Source organism: Coturnix japonica, chromosome 19, assembly GCF_001577835.2.
Source record: "Coturnix japonica isolate 7356 chromosome 19, Coturnix japonica 2.1, whole genome shotgun sequence".
In the NCBI taxonomy this organism is placed as follows: Eukaryota; Metazoa; Chordata; class Aves; order Galliformes; family Phasianidae; genus Coturnix; species Coturnix japonica.
Window position 1 is genome coordinate 4,747,729 of NC_029534.1, and position 27,977 is coordinate 4,775,705.

Consider the following 27,977-nt stretch of genomic DNA (forward strand, 5'->3'; position numbering starts at 1 on the left):
ACTGTGTGCTCCTTGTGCCCCAGGCCAGGGGATGCTCCCTCAGAATGCAAAAAGAGACACACCAACACCCATAATCTTTACATTTTTTATTCAACGATTTACATCACTTATTGTCCATCTTAACGTATTCCATCTACACAATTTTGTTTGTTGTGGTTTTGTTTTTGTTTTTTTTTCCTGATAAAATAATAAAATCTGGATAAATTTTGAAGACCTGTTGGTGCGGAATAAACAAAATTCAGGTAAGTTTTCTTGTTTTTTTTTTTAATTTTTTTTTTTTTTTTTTACCTTTTAACTATTTTTTAAAACATTTAGTGTGAAGTATGACATCATTGGTAAAGATACATCATGCCATTACAGCTCATGGACATTCCCTCTCCTTACAGTCCGTGACGCCGCCCGCCCCAGGCGCAGCACAGCAGGTCTCACGCTCACTCCTACTGCTGCCTTCTCACCACTGGGGAAATGCTCCTGTCTCAGCAGTGCGTGAACCCATTCAAACAGACCGGGAAGGGGAGAAGAAAACAAAACTGACCTTGACTGTTTCAACATGGACAACAAAGAGGGGCTGCCCCCTCTCCGTGGGTCAGAGGTAACTCAGCTCCTACTGAGCAGGTAGAGCACAACCCCTTGTGGTTCTAACATGGGGAACTGAAGGATGAGAGCTATGGGCTGGGCAGATGGGGCCAAGCCAGGCCCTGCTCAGTCCCACAGCTCTCTACACTGCTGCTAACACTGAAGTATTTGGGGAGGGGGAGAGAGGAGCATCTGTCCCCCCAGTAAACAAGTTGAGGCCCTTTGGAAGCGTGCAAGCTGCCAAAGGTGTGTAAGTACACGTGTGATGGTAGACAGGTAGAAAAGCAGCCCTGTTCGGTATGAAAAAAAGCCATCGAGTTAGTACAGGTTTCTGCCATGGGGAAGGGAACGTAAGGAGAAAGGTACTGGGGTCCTCCACCCAGCTCCAGCCTTCCCCACGAGGGGATCAGCAACACACCTGCAGAGCTGGCACCTGCAGCCCAACACACATCACTCACGAGAACAAAACCAAGAGCAGCTCCTACCCCACCGCTGCACACACGCACCCCTCACCGCGGGCACAACACCCCACATGGGCGCTGTGGCACAGGGCTGCCATGTGCCAGCAGCCCACAGTGCTCCATGCCCTGCTCTGGCACAAAGGGCACAGCCACTGTGCACAGACATGGAGCCCAGCAAGCCAGCTCGCCCCTCTCCCTCCAATTACTAAAGTAGGCTCTTTAAAATAAAAAAATAATATATATATTTATACAGATATACAGAGAGAGAGAGAGAAAGCAAAGAGAGACAGGCTACCAAACTCAAGAAGCGCCAGTTTTCTGCTACGCTGTCAGCAAAGAGCTGTCACCTTGCATCATGCCCTCCGTGGTGGGAAGATAACGCAGGCAACGACAGCATGGGAATGCAAAGAGGGCAGATAAGTCACTTCTGGTAATGAGACACAAATTAAACTTTCAAAACATGTGCATAGCTTTATTCATCTGCTTCAAACGAACCTTTTTCACGGAGCTTCAGCGAAACCCGAGTGTGCAAAATGCATTTCTAAACAATAACGCAAGCAAGCTTTCACATTGACAGTGGCAAAAGCACAGAGAGACAGAGGGGGAGAGCGCATGGGAGGGTGAGGAGAGAGATGAGGGAACAGGAATTGCACAGCTTCACATCCCAAGTTGCTGACTGCACGCACCACGTCTCTGCTTGGGCAACGCACGGCGCATTGACTTTTCCTTTAAGAAAAAAAAGAAAACGGGCAAAAAAACCCCACAGTAACATGAACCACAAAGTGGAAGGGAGTAAAGCCCCATGCCACCAGGATCCCAGAGGCCGCAGAGAACCCCGACCCCAAAGGAGGACTGGTTTTGGACCTCCGCTCGTTTCTGTCTGCAGAACAGCAAAGCAGATCCTCTTCCTCCCACCCCGGATCCCCTCAGAAGCTGCACCAACAGGTCATGTTTGGGAGGACACGTCCCAGCTGTAGGACAGCCCTCTGCCCGCCGCGGCTGAGCACACACACAAGGCACGTTTGGGATATGCACACACCTGGGTGTGTAAGAGAGCAAACACTGGGCAAAAGATGGCGCTGACGAAGGGAAACTCCGGTATTTGTAATCCCAAAGCGTTATTCCTACGCTCCTTTGGACCCTCCTGACTCTTCCCTTATGCCACAGTTCCCGTAAGGATCTCCATAGCATCGCCTCTCCCTGCCCAAAGTCCTGTGGAACCTCCTTGGGGCAGGAGGCCATGTGGGCTGAGCATCGCTGCTTCACTTCAGGTCAACTCCACATTGGGATAAAGCATTAAAAAGATATATATTTTTGCAAATGAGTGATTTCCTTCCAAAGATGTATTCAAATAGAGAAGGAAATGCTACAGGTGGCAATGAGACACGAACTCAGTGAGATTTCAGACCTTCTGAGTGCTCAGGCATCTTCCCCACATCACCACCAAGCAGGAAGGAGGAGTTGGGTTGGCGCGACCCTTCCGATAGCAGCTTGAGAAGAGGAAGGAGAGAGAAACGCACAGTGTTCTTCCAAGGTCAGAGTCCTCCTTTGCTTTGCGTTTGCATAGAAATCCCCGCGGGTCAGCACCAGGGTCGGGCCGTGGGGCTCAAGGGGGGGCTGTGTTATGGGAGGGCTCGGCTCTCCTCGGGGAACTTGGGGGACAAAAAAGTGCATCACACATTCTCAGTTCTCGGGGTTACGTATAGCAGCAGCAGCATCAATCCGTGAGCGGTTGGAGACTCGCTCTCAAACGCAGCAACACTTAATGAAATGTCTTCGAGGGAGGTGGGTCCTTCTCCAAAGGGTGAGGTGAAAATCAGACCGTTCAATACAGACAACGAGGAGATCAACCGAGAAACAAAGACGCTTCGTCTCATTGACATGGATAAAAACCCAACAACAGTCTTGTTAAAATACCTCAATGACACCTAAGCAACAAAAATACGTGTGTTAGGAATAAAGCCGGAACTCCTAAAGCAGTATCCATTTTTGGAACCTTTATTTAGCACCTGAGGAAAGACCGTCTGGAAAGCAGTTTCTTGTTGTTTCTCTTAAGAAAACAGTCATTTTACTCCTGCTCAGCGCTCACATGTTTGCAGAACACGAGTTTCACACCACAGAAAGAAATGAAATAATTGGGCTTTTTTTTTTTTTTTCCTTTTTTTCTTTTCTTTTTTTTTTTTAAAATTTTTGTTCTATTTTTTTTTTCTTTTTTAAAGATAACTCTACTCGTTACTAAGGCTGTAAGAAAAGGGATACCGCTATCTTACAAAATGGCTTTAGAGCTCTGGACGCGTGACACGAAACTTTGATTAACAGTCGAGATCGATACAGCTCGGCATCCCCTGGACAGAGCACGGGGGGTCCCGGGGCCTTACCCTGTGTGCGATTCGTATTGTGCAAATTCCTAAAGCTCTGGGATCTCTGGCTGGTGGAGCAGATTGGGCTCTTCCACTCCCTCCCCCTCGGTTCTCTGCACTGGGTTTTGTAGGTTGCAAAGGCAGAAACCTTGTTCTGGTGCTGGCCAAAGCCGCGGGGCTCCTTCCCCGGCCACCTCCCAGCCTCACAACCCTGTGTGAAGTTTTGTAGCAGCTTTATGTTGGGTTCAGCCTCGTTCTCTCCCCTCCTGACCTCAGTCACCTCCTTTGCAAACAGCCTCTGTACAGAAACAAATGGCTGTGGGCACACAGACCTCCAGGACAGTGCTCCGGCAGCTCCGCACTGAAAACACCAAATTGAGAACAACATCACACGCAGGAAAGCTCCTGGCTACGAGCATCAGTGCTCCAAGCAGCTCCATGTTGGGGGAAAGGATGCTACGTGCCGAAGTGATGCTCTCCTCAAGGTGAAAAGCACACGTTACAGACATAATTTTGAGGATAACTTATTTTCTTCCCAAGCAGGAAGCAATTCCTGCCTTGGCTGAGCCCCCGGTGCCGACCACTGACCATCACCGAGTGGCACAGCTGGGATCTAGCAGGATTCGGTTTCTGCTGCCTTTCAAAGCTCACAGCATCTGGGAAAAGCAAACAGCAGGGCTGACAGGACAGAAAAGGGGATGGCGATCAACAGAAACCACACACCGGAGCTGGCCACGCTATCAGACACATCCCAGAAACTGAAGATTCAGGACTTCACAGATAACGGAGGGTTTAGAACAACCAACTCAACTGAACCACAACACCACAGCACTGCTGACCCAGCAAAGAGGCGTAGAGAACGGAGCACGGAGAGGCTGCAGGTCCTTGTGCTGCTACTGGAGGAGCAGCTCTGAGCCCTCCCTGAGCCACCAGCACCACGTGTGGGGACCATTTAGTGGCACGCGACCAAGACTTTGTTCAACGGACACCTGCAGGACCTGCTGGAGACACACTAGTGGGCACCAGAGATACCCACACACTTGTACAATCCTCAGCTGCTCACATCAATAACAAATCCTGCAAGGGAAGCAGGTGGGAAAGGGACTCGGGGCGCCCATCATGAGAACCGAGAAGTGAAAGCAGCCCTAACCTGAATTAGTATCCTCATCACTACAAAAAGGAGGTCACCACCTCACCCTTAGAGCTGCTTTCCAACACTACACGTACATAAAGGTTTTAAACTCACTCTGCTCAGTGTAACAAAAGCAATGGCACAAATAAACACACGCTCGCGTGACGCCGGCACCTGCAGCCCCAGCCCCACGCACGCTCGCCCCACTGGGCTGTATTTGGTTTATGCTACAGTACTAATAATCTGAATCCAACCAACCGACCAGGAGACTCATCAGTAACACTTTAGCACTACTTAAATGTGCTAAAATTAATCACAGCTCAATTTTTTTTTTTTTTTTTAAATGTTTACACAAAAATAATCGGAAAACAGGTTAAATCTTAAGATATTTTTAATAAGTGCTCAGCAAAGAATTGTGTGAGGACACAGGGAGGACTGCAGATGGACAGGGCGAGTTACACAAAGCACAGAGGAGAGCTCTCCCCTGTGGCCCTGCATGGCTCGGGGCAATGCCTGCCTGCCCCACAGCCCTTCATCAGCAAGCCAGAGCTCAAAGAGGAGCTCCTATCTGCCAAGTGCCCAGCAGGTGCTGGGAGGACAGCCGGACAACCAGAGGGGTGGTAGGAGAGAGGATGGTCAGGGATACAGCAGGATAGGTGGTGGTTGTGCATTGGAACCACCATCAGCACGGGGCCAAGAGAGAGAATGTCAGAAGAGCCCAACCAACCCAACGCAACTCAACGTAACCCAACACAACTCAACTCAACCCAACCAGCCCAATGCTGGGCCCCACGTTTCTTTCTGAGCTTCCACCCAGAAGGCAGACAGGGCTGGGGTAAGGGGCCACACGCACAGATTTATTTCTAGGCTCGACGCCCCAGGGAGCAAAACAGGTCTTGGTTTTGTGTTTTTTAATGGAACCCAGCCCTTAAGGCGACAAGTGACTACACAAGGCAAATAAATACACAGCAGAGCCTTAAAGCCAGTGAAACAAACTGGAAGCCTTGCAAACAGCCTTTGCAAACACTTTGCTTTTCATTTTGTAAATAATAATAATAATATTTAATAATAATAATAAAAAGATTTCTTCTACCTTACCCTTCCCAGCCCCATTATCCAGTTTGTTCAACGCTTTAAAGCTCAGGAACACCCCGGCCCTTTTGCAGCAGGGCCAGAGGCAATTCCCACTTTTGGCAAGCAGTTGGGAGACTCAACAGAATTCAGATAGGAACAGAGGAGGACTAGATGCAGGGCACATCTGTAAACATGTTGTACATCCGCAAGTCACACACACCCGCAAAGGTGATACAGGTTATAGGTGAAAACAGAACTATTTGCGACTGGCCAACCACAAATTTCAGACCTTGGACTGGTACAGAACGTCACCACTATGCAGCTCCATACCGAGGTACGGCGCTGTATAGTTCTTTATACATAAATGGAGTAGGCAATCCGTAGTCAGACTCGTAAAACTAAGCATTGCAGAAAGCTAGCGATCTTACAAAAGATACAGAATTCAGTTCCATCGCCCCACCGCGAACCTCAGCGCTTCACCCGGGAACAACCTCATCAAAAAGACAAAAACAACAGAAAAAAAACAACCAACCCCACACGCTAAAAACTTGTAGTTTGAAACAAAACAAAACAAAAGCGGATAAATTGAAGCACAACGGGGAGGCAAAAGCTTTGGGCTTCTCTGCTTCCTGTAATGCCCCCGGGGATCCAGACCGGTTGGAGAAGAGCCCACCAGTGCCCTCAGTTGGACCCAGGGCGCTTCTACCTTTCCACCTTCACCAACCCAAGGACCACCAGCCCGGATGTGCTGCGATGGGACAGAGCGGGGTTACACGGCACCACTGCCTGAAAGCTCTCCTTCTGGTTGGATTTTTATTATTTTTTATTTGTTTTTCTTTTTCTTTTTTTTTTTTTTTAATTTTTATTTTTTTAATATTTTTTTTATTTTTAATTATTTTCATTCCTAAGTCTTTTTTATTTTTTTTCCTTTTTTTTTTTTTTTTGGTAATAAAATATATTTTTATTAAGAGATCATTAGAAGCAGAGCCCGGAAATACACAGACTACATTAAAATATAAAAGACCGTTTCCAAGGGCAGGAGGCCCGGCCGTTGGTTTCTATGGACAAATCGAGGAGGATTCAAATTCCCATTTTTCCTTATTTTTTCTCCATTTTTCCATTATTTAACAGAACGGAACAAAACAAAACCAATTCCATAAGGGCAAGCATCGGCACAACTCCATTCCATTTCAGTTTTACCAATGAAAATGGGAAATAAAATCCAGCATCATTAGTGTTAGTTGACAGACACAGCAAAGATGAAGCACCTACGGTTGAAAGCAAGAGATTTTTTTTTTTTTCCTTTTTTTTCTTTTTTTCTTTTTTTTTTTCCTTTTTTTTTTTGTTGTTGTTGCTCCCAGTTAGACAATGCCATTAAAACTGTGGGAACAGCAGCGTTTGTTGGCTTTGTTTTTTTTTTTCCTCTATTTTTTTTTTTCTTTTCTTTAAACCATTTTCAATGCCTAAACCAACCACTCAGTTTTCCACGATGTCTTTGAAAACAGAACAACTCTTCAGTTGCAATAGTCCAACGCGTAACCGGAGCCAGGTCAACGGTGTGACTTCACCATGCATCCTAGAACTGCAGTATGACCGTTTCCCTCCCTCCCTCCCCCCCTAAAAAGAATGATGCTTTAAGACCATTTTGCCCCAAAACGGGGCTGGCTGCTTTACTCCTGGCAAAACATGCGCTTAGAATTCTCTGGAAAAGAAAAAACAACCAAAAGAACAACCAAAAAAAGGGGAAGGGGAGCTGAAGGATGGTGGATCATCCTGATTTCCCTGTGGTTAGTGTGTGTCATTACAGTCACAGACCAAGAGACAGAGACCTCGTCAGGTGGAAATGCCTCTCCAGTGGGTTGCTGTTGCCCGTGCAGACGACAGCGGGAACTTTAGAACCGGGCTTGCAAATTGAGTCTGTATTTGTTAATCACTTGCATTCACTCTTTAAACAAAAAAAAAGAAAAAGAAAAAGAAAAAGAAAAAAAAAAGAACAAAAATAATGGAAAAACAAACAAACAAACAAAAAAAGAATCTATTCAGTACCGGAGATTAAATAATCACGTGTGTAGTCTCGTTGAAATAAACTTTCCGATTCCTTAAGAAGTCTAATTACTTTCAGTCGCCATTTTTAAATAACTATATTATATATTTGTATATATTATCCTGTGATTCTAATTACGGTTCCTCTGCTGTACTGAAGATTTAGAAGGAGCATAAAAGCCTTTTGTCCCCCACGGACAGCACAAATGCTGCAGAAAGGTTATAACAGGCAGTCTTGTCTTGCTACCTTCATTGATCCGGGTGATCCATGGCTTCGTCGTAGGTGATTATCCTTTTGGGATCTGGAAGGAAAGCAAGAACCCTCAGTTTTTGACAAGCACCTTCCAGGACCTGAGGCACAGGGCCTCCTCCCTGCATCCTCCCCACGAGGTGTTAACAGATGAACTAGGGGGGAGGAACAGAATCTAATGCTGATTCTTGAGCCCAACAGCAGAAATACGGAATGATTACAGCACAGACATGCAGCAGACTCATTTCATCTGCTTTCTTTAGGCTGCCTGCCCTGAGACCCAACATGGATAAACCCAAGGAGATGCAAGCAGCACCAAACGCCGCTGGACAGCGACACAACCAGCAGGCGAGGATGGGGCGGCCGTCATTCCCTCCCATTTGCTTACCTTGCTTCTGCAAATTCCAAACCGCTTCCATTTCTGCAGAGACAAAACAAGAAGGCTGTTATTGCACACATCCAGGCACCAGCAGAGCCCACCCCAAGCACTCAGACCAGCAGCACCTCCCCACAAAGCCTGCAGCACACAAAGAATCCAGCAGTACTCAAAGAATCCAGCAGCAAAAGGCACGGCCGCAGCTGTAATGCAGTCTACAGCATCAGACGACCAAACTCAGCACGAACAATGCCACAAATTCCAACCCAACCCCAGGGCACGCAGTTTGGTGTGATGCTCTGGGATCTGTTGCTCTACGGTGCACAAACCCAAAGCGGCCCCACAAAGTCCTTGCAGAAGAAGCACGTGCCTTCGTTTACCTACAGAATAATGAGGAAGGGAAACGCTCCCCTCATTCACTTTAAGACACAACAGAAAGCTGTTCCGTTTAAATTAAGCCCCTACAAAATTGTCACAACGAGTCTTCAGAGACCTATTCAAAACAATGATAGTTAGCCGCTATCAGACTGCATTTATGAGCCGGAATATTTATGAAGGCACCAACTGCAGCCTGTGCTCAAGTCAAGGAGACGATGCTGCAGAAGAAGAGCATTTAGCAGGAGCACGAGCTGCAGGAAGGATCCCCAACGCCTCCCCCCTCTGCCACACATTGATCAAATAATGCCACATTGTGCATTTAGCCCCGGGCAGCACAAAGCAGCAGGTGAGCTGACAGCATGGGGAGGGAAAAGCCCAAGGCCTGGGGTGTGGGCTCCCCAGCTGTAAGACAAACCAGCTCTAAGATCACCTCTAGCTGAACCCATTCACCATGAAGTCAGGTGCGTTGTGCCCCAATCATCACCAGTTCTGCAGCTCTCCCCAGCGGCAGAGCTCACCCAAATTCTGGCTCACCAGCATCGCGACAGCGGGAAGCATAAAACTCAGAGCCCATTGCTGCATCTTAATGCCAGAGCTGCTCTCTTTTGCTCCATCAGCAACCACAAGAATGAACTGCTTATTTAATACACAGCGAGGTGCTACCAGACCCTGAACAACCGCCTCAATGTATCAGAATTCTGTAGTCTAGGTGTGAAGCAAACCCTTTTCAGGCTTCAGGCTTCCTTTGAAGGAGGTGGGAGCATCATGCACATCCCAAGGACTGGATGGCAGCAGTTGGAGATGCTCAGCCTGATCCATTCCTAAACTACAGCATCTGGCTGGCAAAGTGGCACGCTCCCTTACTGGTAAGTTGCAGCCTGGAGGACACACTGGCCTCAACTCCTTGCCCAACCTGGCAGCACAGCCAGCTCTACTGGGAGCCAGGGTGGAACGAGGTGACCTCCAACAGGGCAGGCAGCCCAGCAGCACCCACCTGCACCTGTAGGTACCGGAGCCACCTCTCTCTGGCACCATCCCTTGAACAAAGGGGCTGCAGAGGGCTTTGATGTCAGGAGCAGTGCAGCAAGATTCCTCTCAGGCCAATAAACTTTATAGCTGGATTAGTACATAACCTTGGAGGGGAAAGAAGCCTGTGCAATAACTTGCTCCGACAGGCACTTGGATATACATTTTCCTTGCTAGGGAGAATGCTGCCGCAAACAAAAGTCCCCACGCTGTGCTACGGTGGCAGCTCTTTGCTGTCACAAACCCAGCACAGACTGACAACTTCACCCAAATTGAACAGCTTAAAAATAACCAAGAGGGCTCAACCTCGCCTGGATTCTCGCTATCTGCGAGGTGCAGCCGCTAACTTTGGGGATTCCCAGGAAACAAAGCAAAGATTCAACATTTGATGCCAAAGAGCCTCATGGTGACAGCGCCGGGCGGCAGTTCTGCCAAGTGGAAATAGCAGAGCCTCAAAGAATCACATCAGCTTCTGCCCCGCAGCACATCAGCAACCAACTGAGCCCTCACCCCTTCCCACTGAGGGAAGGCTTGTCCCCCCCTCCCCGATGCAGAGGATGGGAACTGCTGAATTCACTGCGCTGCTGCTGCTTCTTCTGACCCAGTTCCCCATTCCGCCGCACGTCACTCCGCGCTGCCCCGCGCTCCTCGCTCTATTTTGCACGCCGCTCCCCTGCTTCTTCATGCGAGCAGGAACAAAGCAGGGCAGGCAGAAACACGGGGCGAGGCTGGAGGAAAACAGCTGCAGTTTCCCTCTCTCCTCTGCTTACATTGGTTTTGCTGCTGTGCAGCTGGAGCAGAGCTTGCCTGTCCTCTGTGGGCAGCCTTCTCTGTCAGGAGAGGACCAAACCACCTGTTTGCATCAAGTTCAGCCCCAAAAGGAGGATCTGAGCAACGCCACACTGGGACAAAGCTTCAGTTCTATCCTGGGGGGAAACAGAGCTCATAAACGACAGCATCGCTCCCACTGGTCCTTGTGGGCTCCCACCAGAAGCTCCCAGCCCTGCCTCCAGGCAGACGGCAGCTCCAGCAGCACGGAACTAACTCACATCCACCTCGCTACGCTGGGCACGGCAGCAGCGAGCAGCACGTGCAGGCAGTGAGGGCAGTGCCCTGAAGGGTCGCGTGCTCCGGGTGGGCAGATCGGATGGCCGTGGGAAAAGGGAAACGCAGAGCAGGAGTGTAGAGGAAGCAGCACAAAAAGCATCCAAGAGCAGAACCAGTGTGCACCAGCAGCTGTGCCAGCGGGTCTGCAGTGCCCCTATGGGAGGCAGCCTCCCCATTGCTGATGTGCAAGCCAAGATGAGGATCCACACGAGCTGACCACAGGTACCAGGCAGGCTGCACTGCTGCAGCAGCCCACACTCCCATGGAGCTCAGGGCAGGTGCTCTCTTTGCTCACCCCGTCCCTGCCCCACACATCCATAACCCTGCAGGAAGGGCAGATCTGGAGATCAAACCACTGAGACTTTGCTCGAAACCAAACAGATCGATCTGGAGAGGGAGGAGTTCGCCCTTCTCTTGAAATCCAAAGCAAACAAAGTGAGGACAGATACCCACAGCCCAGAGCAGGGCTATGTAAGCAAGCACTGCAAGCACAGGCACTTCAGGGGACCTCAGGAAAGCAGTCCCACATGAATGGGAAACAGTGTGAGAATGAAGTGCCTGCAAGCTCTGCACCCAGGGCTGTGGCCACAGAGACATCGTGAGGATCTCCCTTAAGCACAGGGCAGGGGAAGCTGCTGATCCTCCCAGAAATCAAACTCAGTCCTCAGCAAACACCAAAATGCAGGTCTACCATCATTGCAGGTGAACTCAAACCTTCATCGCTCCATGCTCTGTAAGCCAGCAGCTCCTGGACACCAAGAAGGAGAAAGATGAGCACAGACTGCCCTGTGCTAATGACACAACGCTGCCAGGAACACCCAGAGCAGAGGAAAAGGAAAGAGCAGAGAGCAGTGTTTTAAGGGGTGATTTAGGTGTCCACTCCTGCCAGTGCATGTAATTAACCTCTGTGCTCAGAAGGAATAAGCAGAGCCAGGCTTTGAAGTTAACACCTCCTTAAGAGGACATGGGAAGGGAGTGTTCTTTATTTTCCTGTTGTGACTATTGTTTCACTGGGGTCTTTCATGCAGTGAGAGAGAAGGGGAGAAAGAGGGCTGCAGAGTAATGAGAGACAAACCAGAGCGTTGATACAGCAGTGAACTTCATAAGAGAACTGGAGCAGGGAACCTGGGCTCCCTAACACCAGCAGCTCTGAGACCCCCGGCCTATGGGACTGAGACCAGAGGGGAAGCAGAAAGGAAAACCAGCCTGCAGGTTTTGCTCTGCCCTGTTTGCTGTATCCAAGCTGTACTTCAGACACCGCAGTCTGAAAGGACTACAAAAGGGCTCCATGAAAGCAATAACATCATCTGAAAGATGCGCCCTACAAAGAGAGGGAGGAAATCCAACCTGCAGAGCTGAGAGGTGGAGATTTGCCGCGCTGTTGCCACAATAATTGTAGAAGGATGGGGAAAAGGTGGGCTACAAAAAGTAAAGGAGTTAAAGCAAGAAATAAATCACACCATGAGAAGGGAGAGACACACAGGAGGAATTTTCCTCCCTTTAAAGCCACGATCTCAGGGTACCATCCACCCCAAGGTGAAGCTGCAGCACTGGGGTGGCAGAGGTGTGAGCACACAGCCCCCCTGCAGCCAGGGGAGCTGCAGCATTGCAGAGCCCACACATCCAGCTCCTCCTGCTGCTCAGGGAGACCTGGTTGGCCCATAGGGACTAAAAGAGCAGCCCAGCAGCTGACCACCAGCCCAACCGACTCTGCCCATCACAAGAGAAACGAGCAGCTCCCGGCAGAAACAAAACAGCTTTTCAAGTCACTTTCCCAAGCCGTGGCTGCCATTCGGTACAGGCAACCAAAAGCTCCTTTCCAAAACAATCAGCTGCAAGAGAGACATCATGTTATTACACTGCACTGATAGAGGGGGAAAAGCACAAGGAGAGAACAGAGCATGCCCTTAGGTAGCGAGCGAAGCCATTACCTTTAGTGTGATATTTAACAGCAGCACTCAGGTCAAAAGAACCCCAGCTATCTTTCCTTTCTAGGCCTCTCTGGTACCCCTGTTCTTTGGCGGAGCTTAACAAATTGTTCGTGGGAGAGGCCAGAGGGTTCTCTACTTCATAGTCTTTTGAAAGAAACACTAAAGCACCTTGGCTGCCAGCCTCTGCCTTTTGCAGCTCGCCAGCGTGATGCGACTCCAGGGCTGCACCGCCGCCCTCCCCAGCAGTCCCAGGCTTTGGGGCAGCGCTGAGAGCTGGGGATGGGTTAGTCCGTTTGTCCAGCTCGTACGCCTTGGGGAACACGGGCTGCTCAGCTCCTGAGGGGACGATTTCAGCACACTGTGAAACCAACGCGGCGGGATATTCCCCCTGAAACGTCACTTCCATTGACTGGCTATCGGCAGATTTCCCCACCGCGGTGTCGGGGCCGGCGCTGGGCTCGTTGATGAAGGACAAACCCCATTGGTTCTGGAAGATATCTCCCAGGTTCTGCTGATTCGTCTGCGACGGGAAATCGACTTGAGCCGTACCCAGCAGCACGGTTTGCATATTGGAAGGGTAGATAAAAAGGTTGGATTTCTTCTGCTCCACAGCCGCTGGGGCTGCGCCGACGTCCGGGGTCACCGCATCGCTGGGGGTGGGAGGGACAGGAGCAGCAGCAGCAGCAGCGGAGGCGAGCAGGGGCTGAGCGCCCGCAGGGTACACAGTGCCATCCGTCCCGGCCAGGATGGGCCCGTTGGAGAAGCTGGCAGAAGTGACGGACTTCATAGCAGACATGGGGACCTGGGACAGCCGGCTGGACGGGGCGGGCTGAGCTTCCCCGGCAGATGATGAAGACGACGATGACGAAGACGCAGATGGGGGCTGAGCTGCTTTGTTGAGGTTCTCCTTAACTTTGCTTGCATAACTTATTTTGGGAACGATTTTAGCACTGCTATTGTCCACTGGAAAAACCGGGGGTGGTTTAAATAAGGTCCACGAGTCCTCCTTAGACGCGGCCGACGAAGCGTGCTTCCCTTTGGGCCGCTCATCAAACTTCTTGCCGCTAATCCCAGGTTTGGCATCCGAGTTTTTCCTCTGCACGTCTCCAATTCCTGGTTTCCCCCTGCCCGCCCCGCCGCCCCCCGCCTCGTATTTCCAAACAGGCTTCGTATTCTCAATTCGGTTCCCCTTTTGCTCGCTATAATCAGGCTTGAAACTCTCCAGTTCCTGTTTGAGGGCCGGCGTGCCGACCTCCTGTTGCATTACTTTGTCCTGCGTGAGGTTCAAGCTCTCGCAGCCCTTGGCGCTGTTGCGCCGGCCTTTCCTTTTCTTTGGGGTGGTGTAGCCACTCTCGGAGCCGCTCCCGTCGTTGTCGGCCCCCCCTTTGCCCACGTAGCCATTGGTGATGTAGGTGGCACCGCCGCTCACCACGCCGTTGGGGACGGACACCCCGTCCTGCTTGTCGGCAGGCTGAGCCTCCCTCACTTTGCTGTCGTAGGGCTTCTCATTCTTTTTGTCCATGCTATTTTTCTGAACAAAATTCTTGGGTTTGATGGCGGCTTTCCCCAGAGAGCTGCCCTTCACAGACGGCTTCGGGGTCACGTTGGGGTCTGCGGGCTGCTGGCTGCCATTGGGCACCCTGGACGTGGGGCTGGTGGTCTCCTCTGAGCACAGAGACTTCAGTGACACCTCTCTGTCCCCTGCGTTACCGTTCAGCTCTCCATAGCCTGGAAGAAACCAAGAAGAGACAAAAGAGCAAAGATGAGAATGTGCAGCATTAAAGTTCTGACTGCAACAAGCTGCGCCCCGTTTCCTCAAGGTGTTCTGAAATAGGGAAACATCAGCTCCCCCATAAAACCACCGCAGGAGCACAGCATGGCCTGGGTTGCAAAGGAACGCAATGATCATCTGGTTCCAACCCCCTGCTGTGTGCAGGGTCACCAACCAGGCTGCCCAGAGCCACATCCAGCCTGGCCTTGAATGCCTGCAGGGATGGGGCACCCACAGCCTCCTTGGGCAACATGGGACACACTACAGTGTGTCACCACCCTCTCCTCAGATCCAACCCAAACCTCCCCTGTCTCAGTTTCAACCCATTCCCCCTTGTCCTATTGCTGCCCAATCCACACCATCTCCATCCACACAGAGCAGGGCTGAGCACCACCCATGGATTCACACACAGCACAGGGACAGCAGCGCGTTGTTGGACACAAGGAGCAAAACAAAGCAGGAGGGACACAGGGATGCGAGGAGAGGAAAGCAGGCAGCCCTGCAAAGCCCATCGCAATCCAGAGAGCGATTTCATCAGCACCATTTCCAGGTCACGCAGAGGAAATTCCCAGGATGCTTTAACAGGGGCTGCTCCTCTCAGCCCGGAGCTGGTGGCATCGTGTCCCTGCAGCACCGGGCCGGGCCCACGGCACCTCCAGCACCGCGAAAAGCAGCGCTCAAAGGGGACACGTGCCGGCACAGCAGCAGATTGGGCTGAGCTGCGGTTTGGGGATGGATGCTCTGGTCATCGCCAACGCTGCTGGATGGAGCAGCCCTTATCTGTGCATCCTGGAGCCTCAGATGCGGGGCAGATGTCAGAGCTCCAGGTCTAAGGGATACGGGAATCCTAATGGAAGGGAATCCTTATGGAAGGGAATCCTTATGGAAGGGAATCCTTATGGAAGGGAATCCTTATGGGACCGCACACACGTGGATCCCTCTGACCGCACGTTTGGCCCGGTTCGGTTCGGTTCGGCGTGTCAGCACTTCCAGGCTCCAATTCCCGAGGCCGCTCCGTTCTCTCCCCAAATCAACAACTGGGCCGGGGGGGCGGGGGGGGGGCGGCGAGGAAGGGGCGTGCAAAGGGACGGGGTGTGGGGTAAAGGGGGGTGCGGGGTAAAAGGGGCTGGTCCCGTCCATGCCCCGCGCAGCGCAGGCCCGGCCCGGCCTTTCCCCCCCGTTATCGCTCTCGCCGCCCCACGCGGTCCCGCCGCCCCGCACACCGTGTGTGTCCCGCCCGCTCCCCCCGCACATTCCTCCTGTCCCCGCTCCCCGTCCCGCTCCCCCCGCTCCCACCCCGTCCCGCATCATCCCGCACCGCTCCGCAGCCCCACGTGCCCCGCGCCGCCCGCAGCCGCGCCGGCTCCAACATGGCGGACAGGAAGCGGCCCCAGCGCGGCGGAGAAGCTTCCAGCCGGGCCGGGGGAGGAGGATGATGAAGGATGGAGGATGGATGAAGGATGAAGCCCCCCCCCCAGGAGCCGCCCGCCGCCCCCCGCCCCGCACCTGTTCTCCGCTTGGGCCCCTCCGGGTGTCGGAGCGTCGCTTTGGGCTGGGCCCGGCCGTCGGGCGGCGGCAGGAAGGAGCTCTGCGGGTAATAGCAGAAGTGCCGGTGGTGCGGGTGGTGGTGGTGGTGGTGGTGGTGCCCGTGGTGGTGGTGGTGCGGGTGGTGCGGGGGCTGCTCCTCCATTGGGGGAGGGGAAGGGGGGGAAGAAGCTTTGCGGGGCCGGGCTGGGCGCTGTGTCGCTGCTGGGCCGAGCGGCGGAGCGGGGACGAGGCTCCGGGTGGCGCGGGGGAGGCGGGGGGGGGAGGGATGGGAGAAACGGAGCTGCAATCACAGAACGGCACCGCCCCCAGCACCGCCCCGCAGCGAGGAGAGCGGCGGAACGGGAAGAGGAGAGCGGGGAGGGGGCGGTGCTGGGGAGCGGGGGGATATGGGGGGATATAGGGGGTATAGGGGGATATAGGGGGTATGGGGGGAGCGGAGAGATACCGAGATTCCCGAATAAACGGGGGAGGTTTGGGAGCGCGGAAAGGCGCTGAGCGGGGCGGGGTGGGAAGGCGGCGTGGGGTGAGTCCGAGTGTTTTGCTTCCCCCGGCTTCAATCGCAGCATCACGGTGTGACCCGGCTCGGAACGGAGCCCCAGCGGCGTCCAGCTCAACGCCCGGCTCCGAGCGGCACCGACCCGCCGTCCTTGCCCCCCTCTGCAGCTCCGTGATGTCCGCGGCCAAATGAGCCCACGGGGGACGGTCCCGGCTGGGTAATGGAGCCCCAGAGCTTTGGGGTGTCACTCCACGGCCACGCGGAACAACGCGGACCCCACGTTCCCCACGGACACCCAACGGGGCGGTGGGATTTGGGCTCCATTAGCAGCGCAGGGGGATGGGGGGTCGCCAGGGGGACACACTTGGGATGGAGAGACCCAAAAGTGAGCCCACGTTTTGTCTGGGTCAGATGGAGATCCCCATGCAGGCAGCGCTCAGTGCGGCTTTAACCTCCTGCAGCAAACAGGGCGATAGAATTGAAGCCCATCACAATATCCTCCCAAAGAGTATCCAGAGGGCACAGACCGCCCTTAACCACCACTTCCTACCTTCTCCCACATAACAACCCCATATATTTCAATAAAGCTCAGCTCCGTCCTGCATCACACAGAGCCCCCCCACACCTCAGTGCAGCACAGGGGTTGTCCTCCTGCATAACCCTGCACACAAGGCAAAACTTCCTACTGTGCTGACCTCACTTAGGAAACAGCTCCCGAAGCGAGGAGCCGGGCTTTAATCACAGCTCACATTTTATTGGTGGCTTGGAAGTGGTTTATTCTCAATGTAAGGGACTGGTTTGGAGACAGGAGCTTCAAAGGACTCTGGAGAAAGCGAGTAATTATGGACAAATCATCTCCGCACACAGAGACAGCAGAAATCTAAATGCAAAGCTCAGAGGGATGGCTGGACATGAAGGGACTTTCTCTCCTTAGAAGCTCCGCTCTGTGTGTGCATCACATGGAGCATCCAGAGCAGGAGAAACCAGATGGAAACACACATAAAGGCTCATCCCAGTGATTTGTAGGAATCATTTCTAAGACCAGTTCCCTCTCGAAGGTCTATTTGACACCAGGTTTAATTTGCATCGTATGTTCAGGGCGAGCTGGAATGAGAGAATTCATCCACAGGAAGAGAAAGATCTCATCAGCCATGGGAAGAAAAGGGACTTATTGCGTCCACCTCCATCCAACACGTCAGCAGCACACAGCCATGATGCAGCAGGTGGTATGGGGTGATATGGGGTGATATGGGGTGATATGGGGTGATATGGGGTGATATGGGGTGATATGGGGTGATATGGGGGCAGGGCTCACTTTGGAGCAGCACCGTTTTATAGGATGAGCACAGAACCCACAAGGAAGCAGCACAAACCCGCTTTAGGTTCTCCTTTAGGAGCCGGGCGGACCCGCATTGCTGCTGGCCTCAGACTTTGACCTCTGGAAGACAAATGGGAAAAGCTCAGTCCACAAATCCCAAGGACTTTTCATCTGGTTATACAACACAGCACTCACGGGGCTGCTGCTCATTTGCTTGGCGTTCTCACTGCATTGGGACACCAAGCACTTGTTTGATAGCGGGGACTTCATAAAGAGAAACACACATCGGGTCTGCATGCATCCAACGTGTAGAAACTGAAATGGTTGTGCTTGGATTCACAGTCCTCAACCTGAACATGCCCAGCCCTGGCAGAAGCCAAAGCTGCAGGTGACTGTTGGAGTTCTGATGTTCATGATGTGGTCCAGAACAACCACAATTGACTACAAGAGTCACTACAAGAGGAGGGGATGGGAGCAGCCCTTTATCAGGAGCAGAACTGAAGAGTGGGAGGAATTGAATCAGGAAGTCTGCAGTGAAGGCGCTGCAGGAGGAGCAGCACAGAGACAGCACTGAGAGCTTCTGATCGCCTTATTGGGACACAAAGGGTGGGCAAATAGCAAATGAAACCATAGGCAGCCACCTCGTGGTGCCCTGCGTAAAGCACAGAGCTCACAGACATTGGGAGCAAGGCGTTGTCAGCATTCCCAAAGGGTGGGCATCATTCAGCTGAAAGTAAATACGAATATCTATGAGCTGAGCTTTTAGAAGGCTGACTGCACATTACTCATCATGTCTACGTCTCAGGGGTGAGGGGAGAGAGCAGCTAAGCCATGGCTGTGCCTGGGCAGGGAGGGGATCAGGAGGGGCACAGAGCCCCGACTTGCAGACCAAGCCCTGGTTGCTGCACAGCAGCTTCACTGCTGGCTTCTTGCATCCCCAACTTACTGGATCCGTGCTCCAGTTTGCAAGAGGTACCTGGGTTATTCTGTGACACAAGGCACGGTACGAAGCTCGCTCTGACCTCATCTTTTGCCCTACTTCCTTATCTTGGAATCTGGTGCACAGTGCCACGCTTGTTCTCCCACATCGTTCCCTTCGCTGCCCTTCTCCTGGTGAGGGCGGCGTTACAGAGCAAGGCTTGGTGGGGAGTTACACTGCACAGCTCCCCAGGTGGGGGGGCCGTTCAGCTGCCTCCTTTAAATGCAAACTACACCTGGAGCTGAACCCTGGGTACGAGACCCCCCAGCTCAGCTGGGAAGCAGCTTCATAGTGCAGTCAGCAGCACCCTGCATTGCACTGCTCAGACTGCAGCGGAGCTCCCGTCTGCCCCAGCAAAGGCTGTGAGCAATCCCTGCCTGCTCTGATTCACCGAGGAACCGACACACCAAAATTCACTCCAGATATATATATATATATAAAATGCTAAGCTTGGCTTGGCTGATAATGTATCTAATGGCTGGGAAGATCGGGGGAATAGAAGGGAGATGAGAGAGAGAACAGCACTACATTGCTATGGAAACCAGCAGTTTCAAAATAAATACCTTTGCAGAACTGAGGTTGCAGATCTAAAATAATCCGTGGCGTTTCTGCCGTTTCCTCCCTTTGCCACCAGCCCCTTCCAGGCTGAGCAGCCTGCAGTGACACAGGATATCCCACGGCTCAAGTTCCTTATTCCACTTCAGGGCCCTGAATAGAAACCTCAGCCTTTGGTCTGTACCTGTATTTTTGGGGCCTTGCAGACCAAGTCCACGAGCACCTGAAGGGAAGGTGTTATTCTTATCCCAGTACATTGGGATATATTCCTCGGCAACCCGAGCCAACACAGTATCTAAAGCTCTGATTCTATTACTCCCTAGGAAGCTCCTTACCCTACAAATGACCCCAATGCAATTACGGCTCAGCCTTTTGCTCCCCATTAGCCCCATTTCAGCTGCTGATATCCATGATGGTGTTTGGGCAAAGGGACACTACAGCTCACACACACCTCACTGCTGCTGCTGCTGCAAACCAGGCTGGGTTCCGGCAGTGCTGACTCACGGTGCAGAGCCTATGGGAAATATTTGCTTAAAGAAGCAAAGCCCGGCAGGTTTCCTGCCCCTCCTTATCTGCCAGCCCCTCACACTGCGGGCTGGAAGGGGGCCCTGCTTCCTGAGTGGGGGCATGGAGCGGGTGCTTGTTTCCTATAGATAGCCCAGGTTCCTCTCTGCTCCCTGGGAGAGAAGCCCCCAATGCCCACCACCGCAGGTCTGCAACTGCACAGAGATGAGCGGCTCCAGGGTGGGCTGCCCTGATAAAGCATCGCCCACCTCAGTGCGTTTCCTGCCCTGCTGTGTGCCACAGAACACGCTCATCCCTACAGCCTTCCCTGAGCTGCAATCTGATTGCTGCCTTCAGCACAGCTGAGTCAGTGCAGACAGCAGCAATCAGTGTTTGCTTTGGGAGGGTTTGCCACGCAGCCAGACGCAGGCAAGCAGCGCTGGGTGCGAGGGATGGTTTGCTGTGGGTACATCAGTGCAAGTGAGGAGGGATCTGAACCCACACTGAGCTGCTGGGGCAGCACAGGGGTGGTCATGGTGCTTTCTGCCTGTGTTTGCATGCTGCTGTGCCACAGCTCAGTGCTGCATTCGACCCACACACCAAGCTGGGTGCCCACTGCATCCACAGCTCACCTTCCTGCTGGGAAACAGGCTCAGCATTTAGGGAAACAACCACATCTGATGCCCACACTGTTCATGTGGCAAATGACTTCAGAAACCCTCAGCAGCAAAGAGCCTTTATGAGGGGTGGGACGGAAGAGTTGCTGAGCTGCCTCCTCCTCCCAGGACCTACGCAACTCATTTGCAAAGAAGCAAGAGGGTGAGGAGCTCCATTTGCAAGCTGGGCAGGGCAGGCTGCGGGCAGAGCTGGATTGCAGTGCTCAGAATGACTGTGCTAAAGGTCTGGGTAATGACCCGGCAGGAGCTCCCACAACCAACCTACAACACAAGTTGGCTCCCCACCGATCTCTCTTACCTTCCCAGGCAGGTGAATAGAAATCTTTACAGTGCAGCACAATGCTGGAAGAGCAAGTTGGGCTGAAGGCCTATAAACACCCCCTGGGCTCGTTTCTATCAGCTGGAACCTGATGTGGAAACGTTCCTTGAGTTCATGCCCTTGGATTATACTAAAAAAGGCAAAGTCCTGCTGCACCTCGAGGACACCTAGTGCTGGAGAGGGAGAACAGAGGGCAACTGCACAACAGTAAAAGCGTGCTGATGAACCCAGGTGCTGGGTCAGCAAGATGAAAGCCAATACAGTGAGGTATCTGTGAGGCACGAACCAAAAGATCACAGGCAACACCTCAACTCTTAACCCCCCAATTCAAACTGGTTTTGATATAAAATGCCGCTTACCAAAGCCATGTCCCCTAGCAGGCTCCTCACACTGGGGTTTCTTGCACCTCTTGTCCCTATCAGAGGCTGCAGATGGGCACAGGGAACAGATCCAGCTGTCATTTGGCCACTGCGTGGCTTCCACCCTCTTGTGCCTCTCTTCCTCTATCACAAATGTACTTTATAATGCAGGGAGGGCAAAGAGCTACCATAAAACAGAGACAGCTGACATCAGCAGCAGGCTGCTCCTTGCAAACAGCAGCTGTTAGGTGATGGCTGCACGGAGACTGAGGAGGGAGCGAGGTCATCCCAGGACAGGTGAACTAAGAAGTGAAGGAACTGTTAGGTCATGCCCCATACATAGCAAGCAGCTTATCATCATGGGGAAGCAGTCTTTGTTTTTAAATGAATCACTTTGAGGACGCCAGCTTCCATCTTGTGCTTCCTTTTCATCAGCGCTCCGTTTTAAGAAGCTCTAAACCTCAAAAGCTGGTGCAGAGGTAGGGGCAAAGCTATAGAGAACTGCAGCCACACCACCACATTGCACAGGGCATGAATTGAGGCCACAGCCCCCAAACAACACTGCAAACAAAGCCAGCACAGCCTAACACTGCCCCTGTGAGCATTGACTGTACCTGTATTGCATGGATGTGCTGCACAGCCTGGGAGAACCCATCTGAGCTGTGATGTGCTGCACCAGCCTGCCAAGCAAAGCATTCACACATCAGCAGAAGCCACGTTACCCCCAGAGGCACAGGGATGCGTTCAGTACCCAGGATGGAGAATGCAAGGCACAGCACTGCGCTCTGCAGATTGCAGCCACACGCAGCAGCCCTGCCGTGTGCTTTTCTGCTGCTCCTGGCTAATTGCTGGATGACAGGGGCTCTCTGAACATCCCTCACCTTGCCCATGCTGAACACTGCTGGACGTGCAAACACACCTCCAAGTCTGGAGGGGCCCCCAGCACCATTGGGCTGCACTGCTGCAAGGGTTCTGCTGGCATCCCCATCAGAAACATCTGCCTGTGCCACAGGATGTTCTTTTCTATTGGCAGCTCACTTTGTCTCCCTTGAGCTGAGAGAACAGAACTCTAGTGCTATTCCCCTGCTTATGGTGCTTCCTCAAAGCAAACCTGTGGATCTCTGCCCTCCACCCACAACGTCATGACAGCGACGTCGGCTCAGCGTGAAGATCAGATCATAAATGCAGAACAGCTGCTTAAGCAGAACGTAGGAAAGAAGCAGGGATGTTGCTGGGCAGAGAAAAGCACTGCTACAGCTCACAGATAGCCTCCTTCCTCCAAAGGCACATGCGTACTGTAGCACTCAGTCACATTTCTCTCCAGCTTCCTGGTAGCAGCATCAGCGTGTTCTGTCACCTCTGACTGCTGCAGGACTCTGTCCCCGTCTGACAGCAATGACCTGGCCTCAGGTTTTCACCATTCTGTCACCTCCTCCCTCCCTTTCAGCCCCATTAAATCACTAGGCATGAAAGCTGCAGCACAAAGGAAATCCTTGCCAGCACCTCCTGCTGCAGCGCAGCTCCCTCGGCAGCACAGGCTGCAGGCAAGGCAAACCTCTCCTAACCTACATTTGGTTCACATAGTGTTGCAAATCAGGCACTGCCAAACCTGGCTGAGGCTCCTTTCCACATCCAGACTAACATGCACAACAGATTAACCCCCTGAGGACGGCAGGAGCAGCTTTTCCTCTTGTTTACCCAGCTCTACCTGCACTGAACGGCAGCAGGAGTGCTGTCCCGTATCACCACCACCACCTTTAAGGAAGTAGCTGACCTGCAAGTTATTTTTAGTGGCATTGGGAAGTTGTGAAGCTATTTTGGTCTCATCTCTGCACGGTGAGCTGCAGGACGCTGACAGGCTCTGTGTTTGCCTGGGGCAGCGGGGCTTTAAGCTGTGAATGGGAACGGCATGTGACTTTGCACTAAGGCCTCTCTGCCCTTTCTGTGCCATAAGAATCTTTACACCGAGGTTTTTCTTTCTAATCATTTTAGAAATAAGCAGCACAACTTTCCGAGCTCCGCAGGGATCCCTTTAGAGCCCTTGTGTTGTTGTCCTCCAGCCTGTGCTGCTTCCAAGTCTGCAGAAGGTGCTATTTATACTGTGGGAGCCCTCACTCCCATTTGCTTTACTCACCAGGAGGCTAAAGGTGCAATTAGGAGTCCACAAAGATTTGATCCATCTTTTGCAACAGACCTGTGCAGGAGATCAATACACATTAGGCCGGCACCTGCTGAGAGATCAGCACATGTGATTCTGCAGAGGCAGAAGGGAAAGCAGAGAGGAACCACTCACACAACAAGGCGCTGTTCTGGATGCAGATTAGTGCCTGGGGGACGTCCAGGGCATCAGGCAGAAGGTTCCTGGTCTAGACAGTTGTTTTCTCTGCAGAGCCGAAGGGTTGCTGCCAAGTTTGCTGGGGCTGTAGCAGGTGCAAAGCCCAGGCAGAGCAGGAGCCAAAGCAACTGGACTGAACAGAATTAAACCCAGATACAAAAGGAAGCTTGAAGAATAGCAAAGATGAAGTGAACAGAATGAAAAAATGGGATCTGGTATGATCAGACAGGGATGGATGAGTCAGACACATCGAGGAGGAGCAAGTGAGTAAACATATATGTGAGTTTTTAAACAGCTGTCAGTCGTCCCTCCCCAGAAAACTCCTCTCAGGATGCTGCTGTCTCCAATAGTCACATGCCTTCCCAGCTCTCTTCAGACAGACACATTAACACCACTATCCTGCCCAGCACAAGCTTCCCACACAGCAAGAGGAACCAGGACGTCCTCAGCTCAAATCCCACCTCATGTCTTCTTTTTCCTTCCCTGACTTTCATCTAGAGGCTCCACCAAAACACACACCCTGCTCCTAAGGTGCGCTGCTCCTTCCCCCTGTGGATGCAACAGGCACCTGTCTATGAGTCAGCACAGCCCACATCTCCCCTCCATCACAGGACCCAACACCCTCAGACTGTCCCAAACACTTCCCAACAAACACTTGATTGATTTCACTGGCAACTCTGCCTTGCAGGATGAGCTGCTTTAACTTTGTCTTAGACAAACAGGAATGGTTTGTGTATTTTACAGCCTTCTGCAATCAGCTGACCATTAACTAATGAAATCTTATGCAATTTACATTAGAAGTAGTTCAGTAAGAAATCAATTTGTGTTCTTTTTTTGTGAATACATAGAATGGCACAGACTGAATTATGACATTTAATACACTGTTATTTGGTCCAGACAGGACTGCTGCAGACTCAGATGTGTCCAGCAACTGCACATCAAGACACGTTGGATCCAAAAGCTCAGTGAAGAGTTCTGCCTTTAGTTCATTCCTCTGAACACAATTCATCCACCCACCCCATACAGCACCACCAGTGTCATTGCTCCCTTCATATTGCCATCTCCATACTGCAGTATGGGAGATGCATTTGAAGTATCCCTTCACCTGTTCTGCTTCCTGGTATGGAAGCTGCAGACACACAGCAATAAACCATGGGCCACTCAGCCCACAGACACAGCCTGAGCTCGTCCACCCACGGTGCCATCCAGGCATGGCACACAATGCGCTTCTGCTGACAAGTGCAATTGTTCGGGTCTCCTCTAGGGAGTGCAGTCGTAAAGGGAGAAAGAGGAAACTGCAGCACAAAAGGCAGCTGATAATGTGTGACTCAGGATATTCGCACAGTCACTAATGGTGTCTGCCCATTTCATGTCGAAAACGGAGAGCAGGTGAGGGCTGAGCTGGAGGTAAGAGCAGGATGCCACTGGGAAGCTTTCATTTGGGAAAGAAGAGGCTTCCAAGATACTAAAGCAAATGACTCAAGATGTAAATCAAGCAATGAAACTTCAAATATTGACACAAACCCAAACAGTTAAACCATCACACCCGCAGGTGGCTGTAGCACAGACAGCACTGCTATGGGCCCTCCATCTCTGGCCCTTCACAGCCATCAGATCACCTGCTGAAAGCAAGCTCAGTCTCAAAACATCATTCAGACCTCGGCCTCCATGCAAAGAGCTGCAGACTCATTTCCAGGACTAGCTGTGCTTTGCCTGTATTGTACATCATGGTTCTAGAACACTGGCAGACACACAAGCTTATTGCATGCTGCAGTCACACAGCAGCCAGGCAGTCAGCTGCAGGACCTGGCTGATCCTGGGGGCAGGGAATCCTGGAGCAAGAGACACAAAACGCTGCTTAGTTCCTCCTTGCAAATCCCACGTGTGCCTCAATTCTAAGACCACCGACATCTTCCTTAAAGAAGCACCGAAACATGAAACAAATCCTCTTGGAATGGAATATTCACCAAGAGAATCCACATTCCTGGGCACAAGAAAGACATTTAAGGAATGCAGAAACAATACTACCATCCACCTGAGGCAAAGGGCAAGAGAATAGACTTGCTAGGTAACAGAGCTGGTCTGCAGCAGCTCTGCATAAACACATTCAGTCAATGCCAGCTCGATCCTTGTCCGAGGAACTGTGTAACAGCCCATAGCAGGAGGCAAAGCCATGGGGCACAAGCTTTGTGTTCAGCCAGCAAGAACCAGCTGAAGAGAACCATCTGATGCCTGAACTGCTGCCTCCCACTTTCTGTCTCACCATCTCACTGCTTAGCTTAGCCACACATGTAAGGTACCACAAGTTAACTCACTCATCCATTCCTTTTATCATAGATGCTCTTGCATGCCAGCAGCCCTGTTGTTCCTGTGTCAGTACGACACGTCAATAGAAGCTGTGATAAATAAAAAGGACCCATCAGCTCTTCCTTGCCCTTGCAAATAAAGGAGCTTCTCCTCCCTGACCTATCTACCTTTATATTTTACGTGTCAGCAATGCTGTCTACCACAATCTTGAAAAGCTACAGGTGCTTTGTAATAGAGGCAAGGGAAAGGCAGCCTTAGCATTTAAAGATCTTAAGAAATATGCAAAGATTTCTATGGTAATTTCTGGTGAGGGCACAACTGATTTCTCCAGAGAACACTCCTGCTGTGTGTATTACCACGGTCTCTCCACCTATTTAGGATTCCCACTCTGGATTACAAGCTACCTTCACACAGGAGACATTAAAGCTTCCAATGAGGTCACACAGCCGCTGACAGGCGCTGATGGGTGAGTCATGCTGCAGTAGCCAGAGATACAAGCAACAGATTTGTTCATCTGCATGCAGCCTAACCCTTTTTCTGGGCTAAAATTTTATTCAAGAGCCAAACACGGTGTCTCAAATAGAGGGGACTGCAGAACTGCTGAGGGACAGGGCCATATTTTCACAACAGCTTTACAGATTATGAGCAGAATCAGTTCTAGGGAGTTATGTTTACAACATCACAATGTGTCATTTTACTTGTAAAATGCAAGACCAGGATCCACTGGATCAATGGGGAAACCATTCATTGCAGAAAACCAACTGAAGACTGCATGATTATAATGAGTTTCTTCCAAATCTCACACTATTAATCACCTTTCACCCCTCTGTGCCATAGGCCTCTCCTCGTCCATCCATCCAAAGAACAGAACCAAGACAAGAACCTCTCCCTGTGCTGCTTCCTTCCATCAGTTGTTCCTCAAGGCCAAGGCTGAGCTGGTATTCTGGAATATGCATCCTAGCATTAGTGTATCACAACAGGGCAATTACTGACAGCCACCCAAACAGCACACAGGTGTTGGATACAGAGAAGCACAAGGACATCAAAACTGGAGGTGCTGCTCAGATGAAGATGCAGGGCCTCACCCAGTACCTGGTAGAAGGACACAGACACTGCCAGCACTGCTCGGACATCAGCTGCCTATGGGAAAAGAATGCGTGCATTTAACTCCAGGCAATTCTCTGAATATCTCAGAAGTAAGTTCATTTGGCACATATGTCATAAGTTTGTTGTTAGTCTCTTGCAGAGAAGGGTAAAAATCCCCAGGTGTCCCCAAGTTACACTATTTATGAAAGAAATCAGAGGAAAGTAACACACATCTGGCAAAAGGAATCTTTCAAACCTCTAAAAATGCTCCCAAAGAAAACGCATTGCAGACATCCTCCCGTTCGGCCTTCTCCAGCAGAAGACATGCCTGCCTAGAGTCCCTTGGGAACCTGACACAGAATCAAGTGGCACACTGGCACTTCTATGTCATTGCCCAACGTGGCAGCTGCTGAGGAAGGAAGAGCTGTTGAGTCACAGGACAAGCCACTCTTCCACTTCTGTCTGGTTGCCCAGAGGGCAGAGTGGGACAGTCAGAAGGCTGAGATTCTGCTCGTGCCTCTGACACTGCTTCCCCATGTGACACTGGTAACTGCTTCCCCCTCTTGTGACTCTTTCCCCCTTTATTCCATGGACACCTCCATTCTCTTGAATCGTGGGACAACCACAGACAGCAAAGAACAACCTTTCTCCAACAAAAGGTAGGAGCACACTGAAGTATTATTGTTTTCTTATAATACAAACGTGGTTATGTAATAGTGGTGCTATTGCTTCAGTTGTGTCATTACGGCAGGACACTGCCTGACACGCACCAAGCGATACAGGTTGTTATGATCTGCTTTTGCAAGGCTATCTCAGCTATTTCGACCAGCCTTTCTCTAGAACATGTTTTTCCTGTATAACCTTGTAACCCACGATAATGGTCTAAGCTACTACTGGAACGATGGCACGTTTGATGAGCAAATAAAACAGTTCTTCTCTTGTGCGTTTCACAACTGTTTGTGTGCTAAAAGACACAGCTGCTCCTCTTCACAAGCAGAGGACAAGGTGA

The 27,977-nt window shown here is 51.5% G+C and overlaps 1 protein-coding gene and 1 long non-coding RNA gene across 5 annotated transcripts; one reads left to right on the forward strand and one right to left on the reverse strand.

The window, feature by feature from the left end:
• Nucleotides 1-139: 139 nt before the first annotated feature.
• Nucleotides 140-16,286, reverse strand: NUFIP2 (nuclear FMR1 interacting protein 2). 4 transcript variants are annotated; one of them, XM_015880571.2, is made up of 5 exons: nt 15,992-16,286; nt 12,883-14,442; nt 8,285-8,317; nt 7,894-7,948; nt 140-7,548 (listed from the first exon to the last, which is right to left on the reverse strand). In XM_015880571.2, the coding sequence occupies exons 1-4, from the start codon at nt 16,173-16,175 to the stop codon at nt 7,896-7,898; spliced, it is 1,830 nt and encodes a 609-aa protein (XP_015736057.1). In that variant the 5' UTR covers nt 16,176-16,286; the 3' UTR covers nt 140-7,548; nt 7,894-7,895. The 4 variants fall into 4 exon arrangements, with proteins under 4 accessions (XP_015736057.1, XP_015736054.1, XP_015736056.1 ...); XM_015880568.2 differs by having other exon boundaries at nt 12,715-14,442; nt 15,992-16,285; XM_015880570.2 differs by having other exon boundaries at nt 178-7,948; nt 15,992-16,285.
• LOC107322494 lies at nt 15,745-27,916 on the forward strand. The gene is made up of 2 exons (XR_001558969.2): nt 15,745-16,079; nt 16,597-27,916. It is a non-coding gene; the product is annotated as an uncharacterized LOC107322494 (long non-coding RNA).
• The last annotated feature ends 61 nt before the right edge of the window (nt 27,917-27,977 follow it).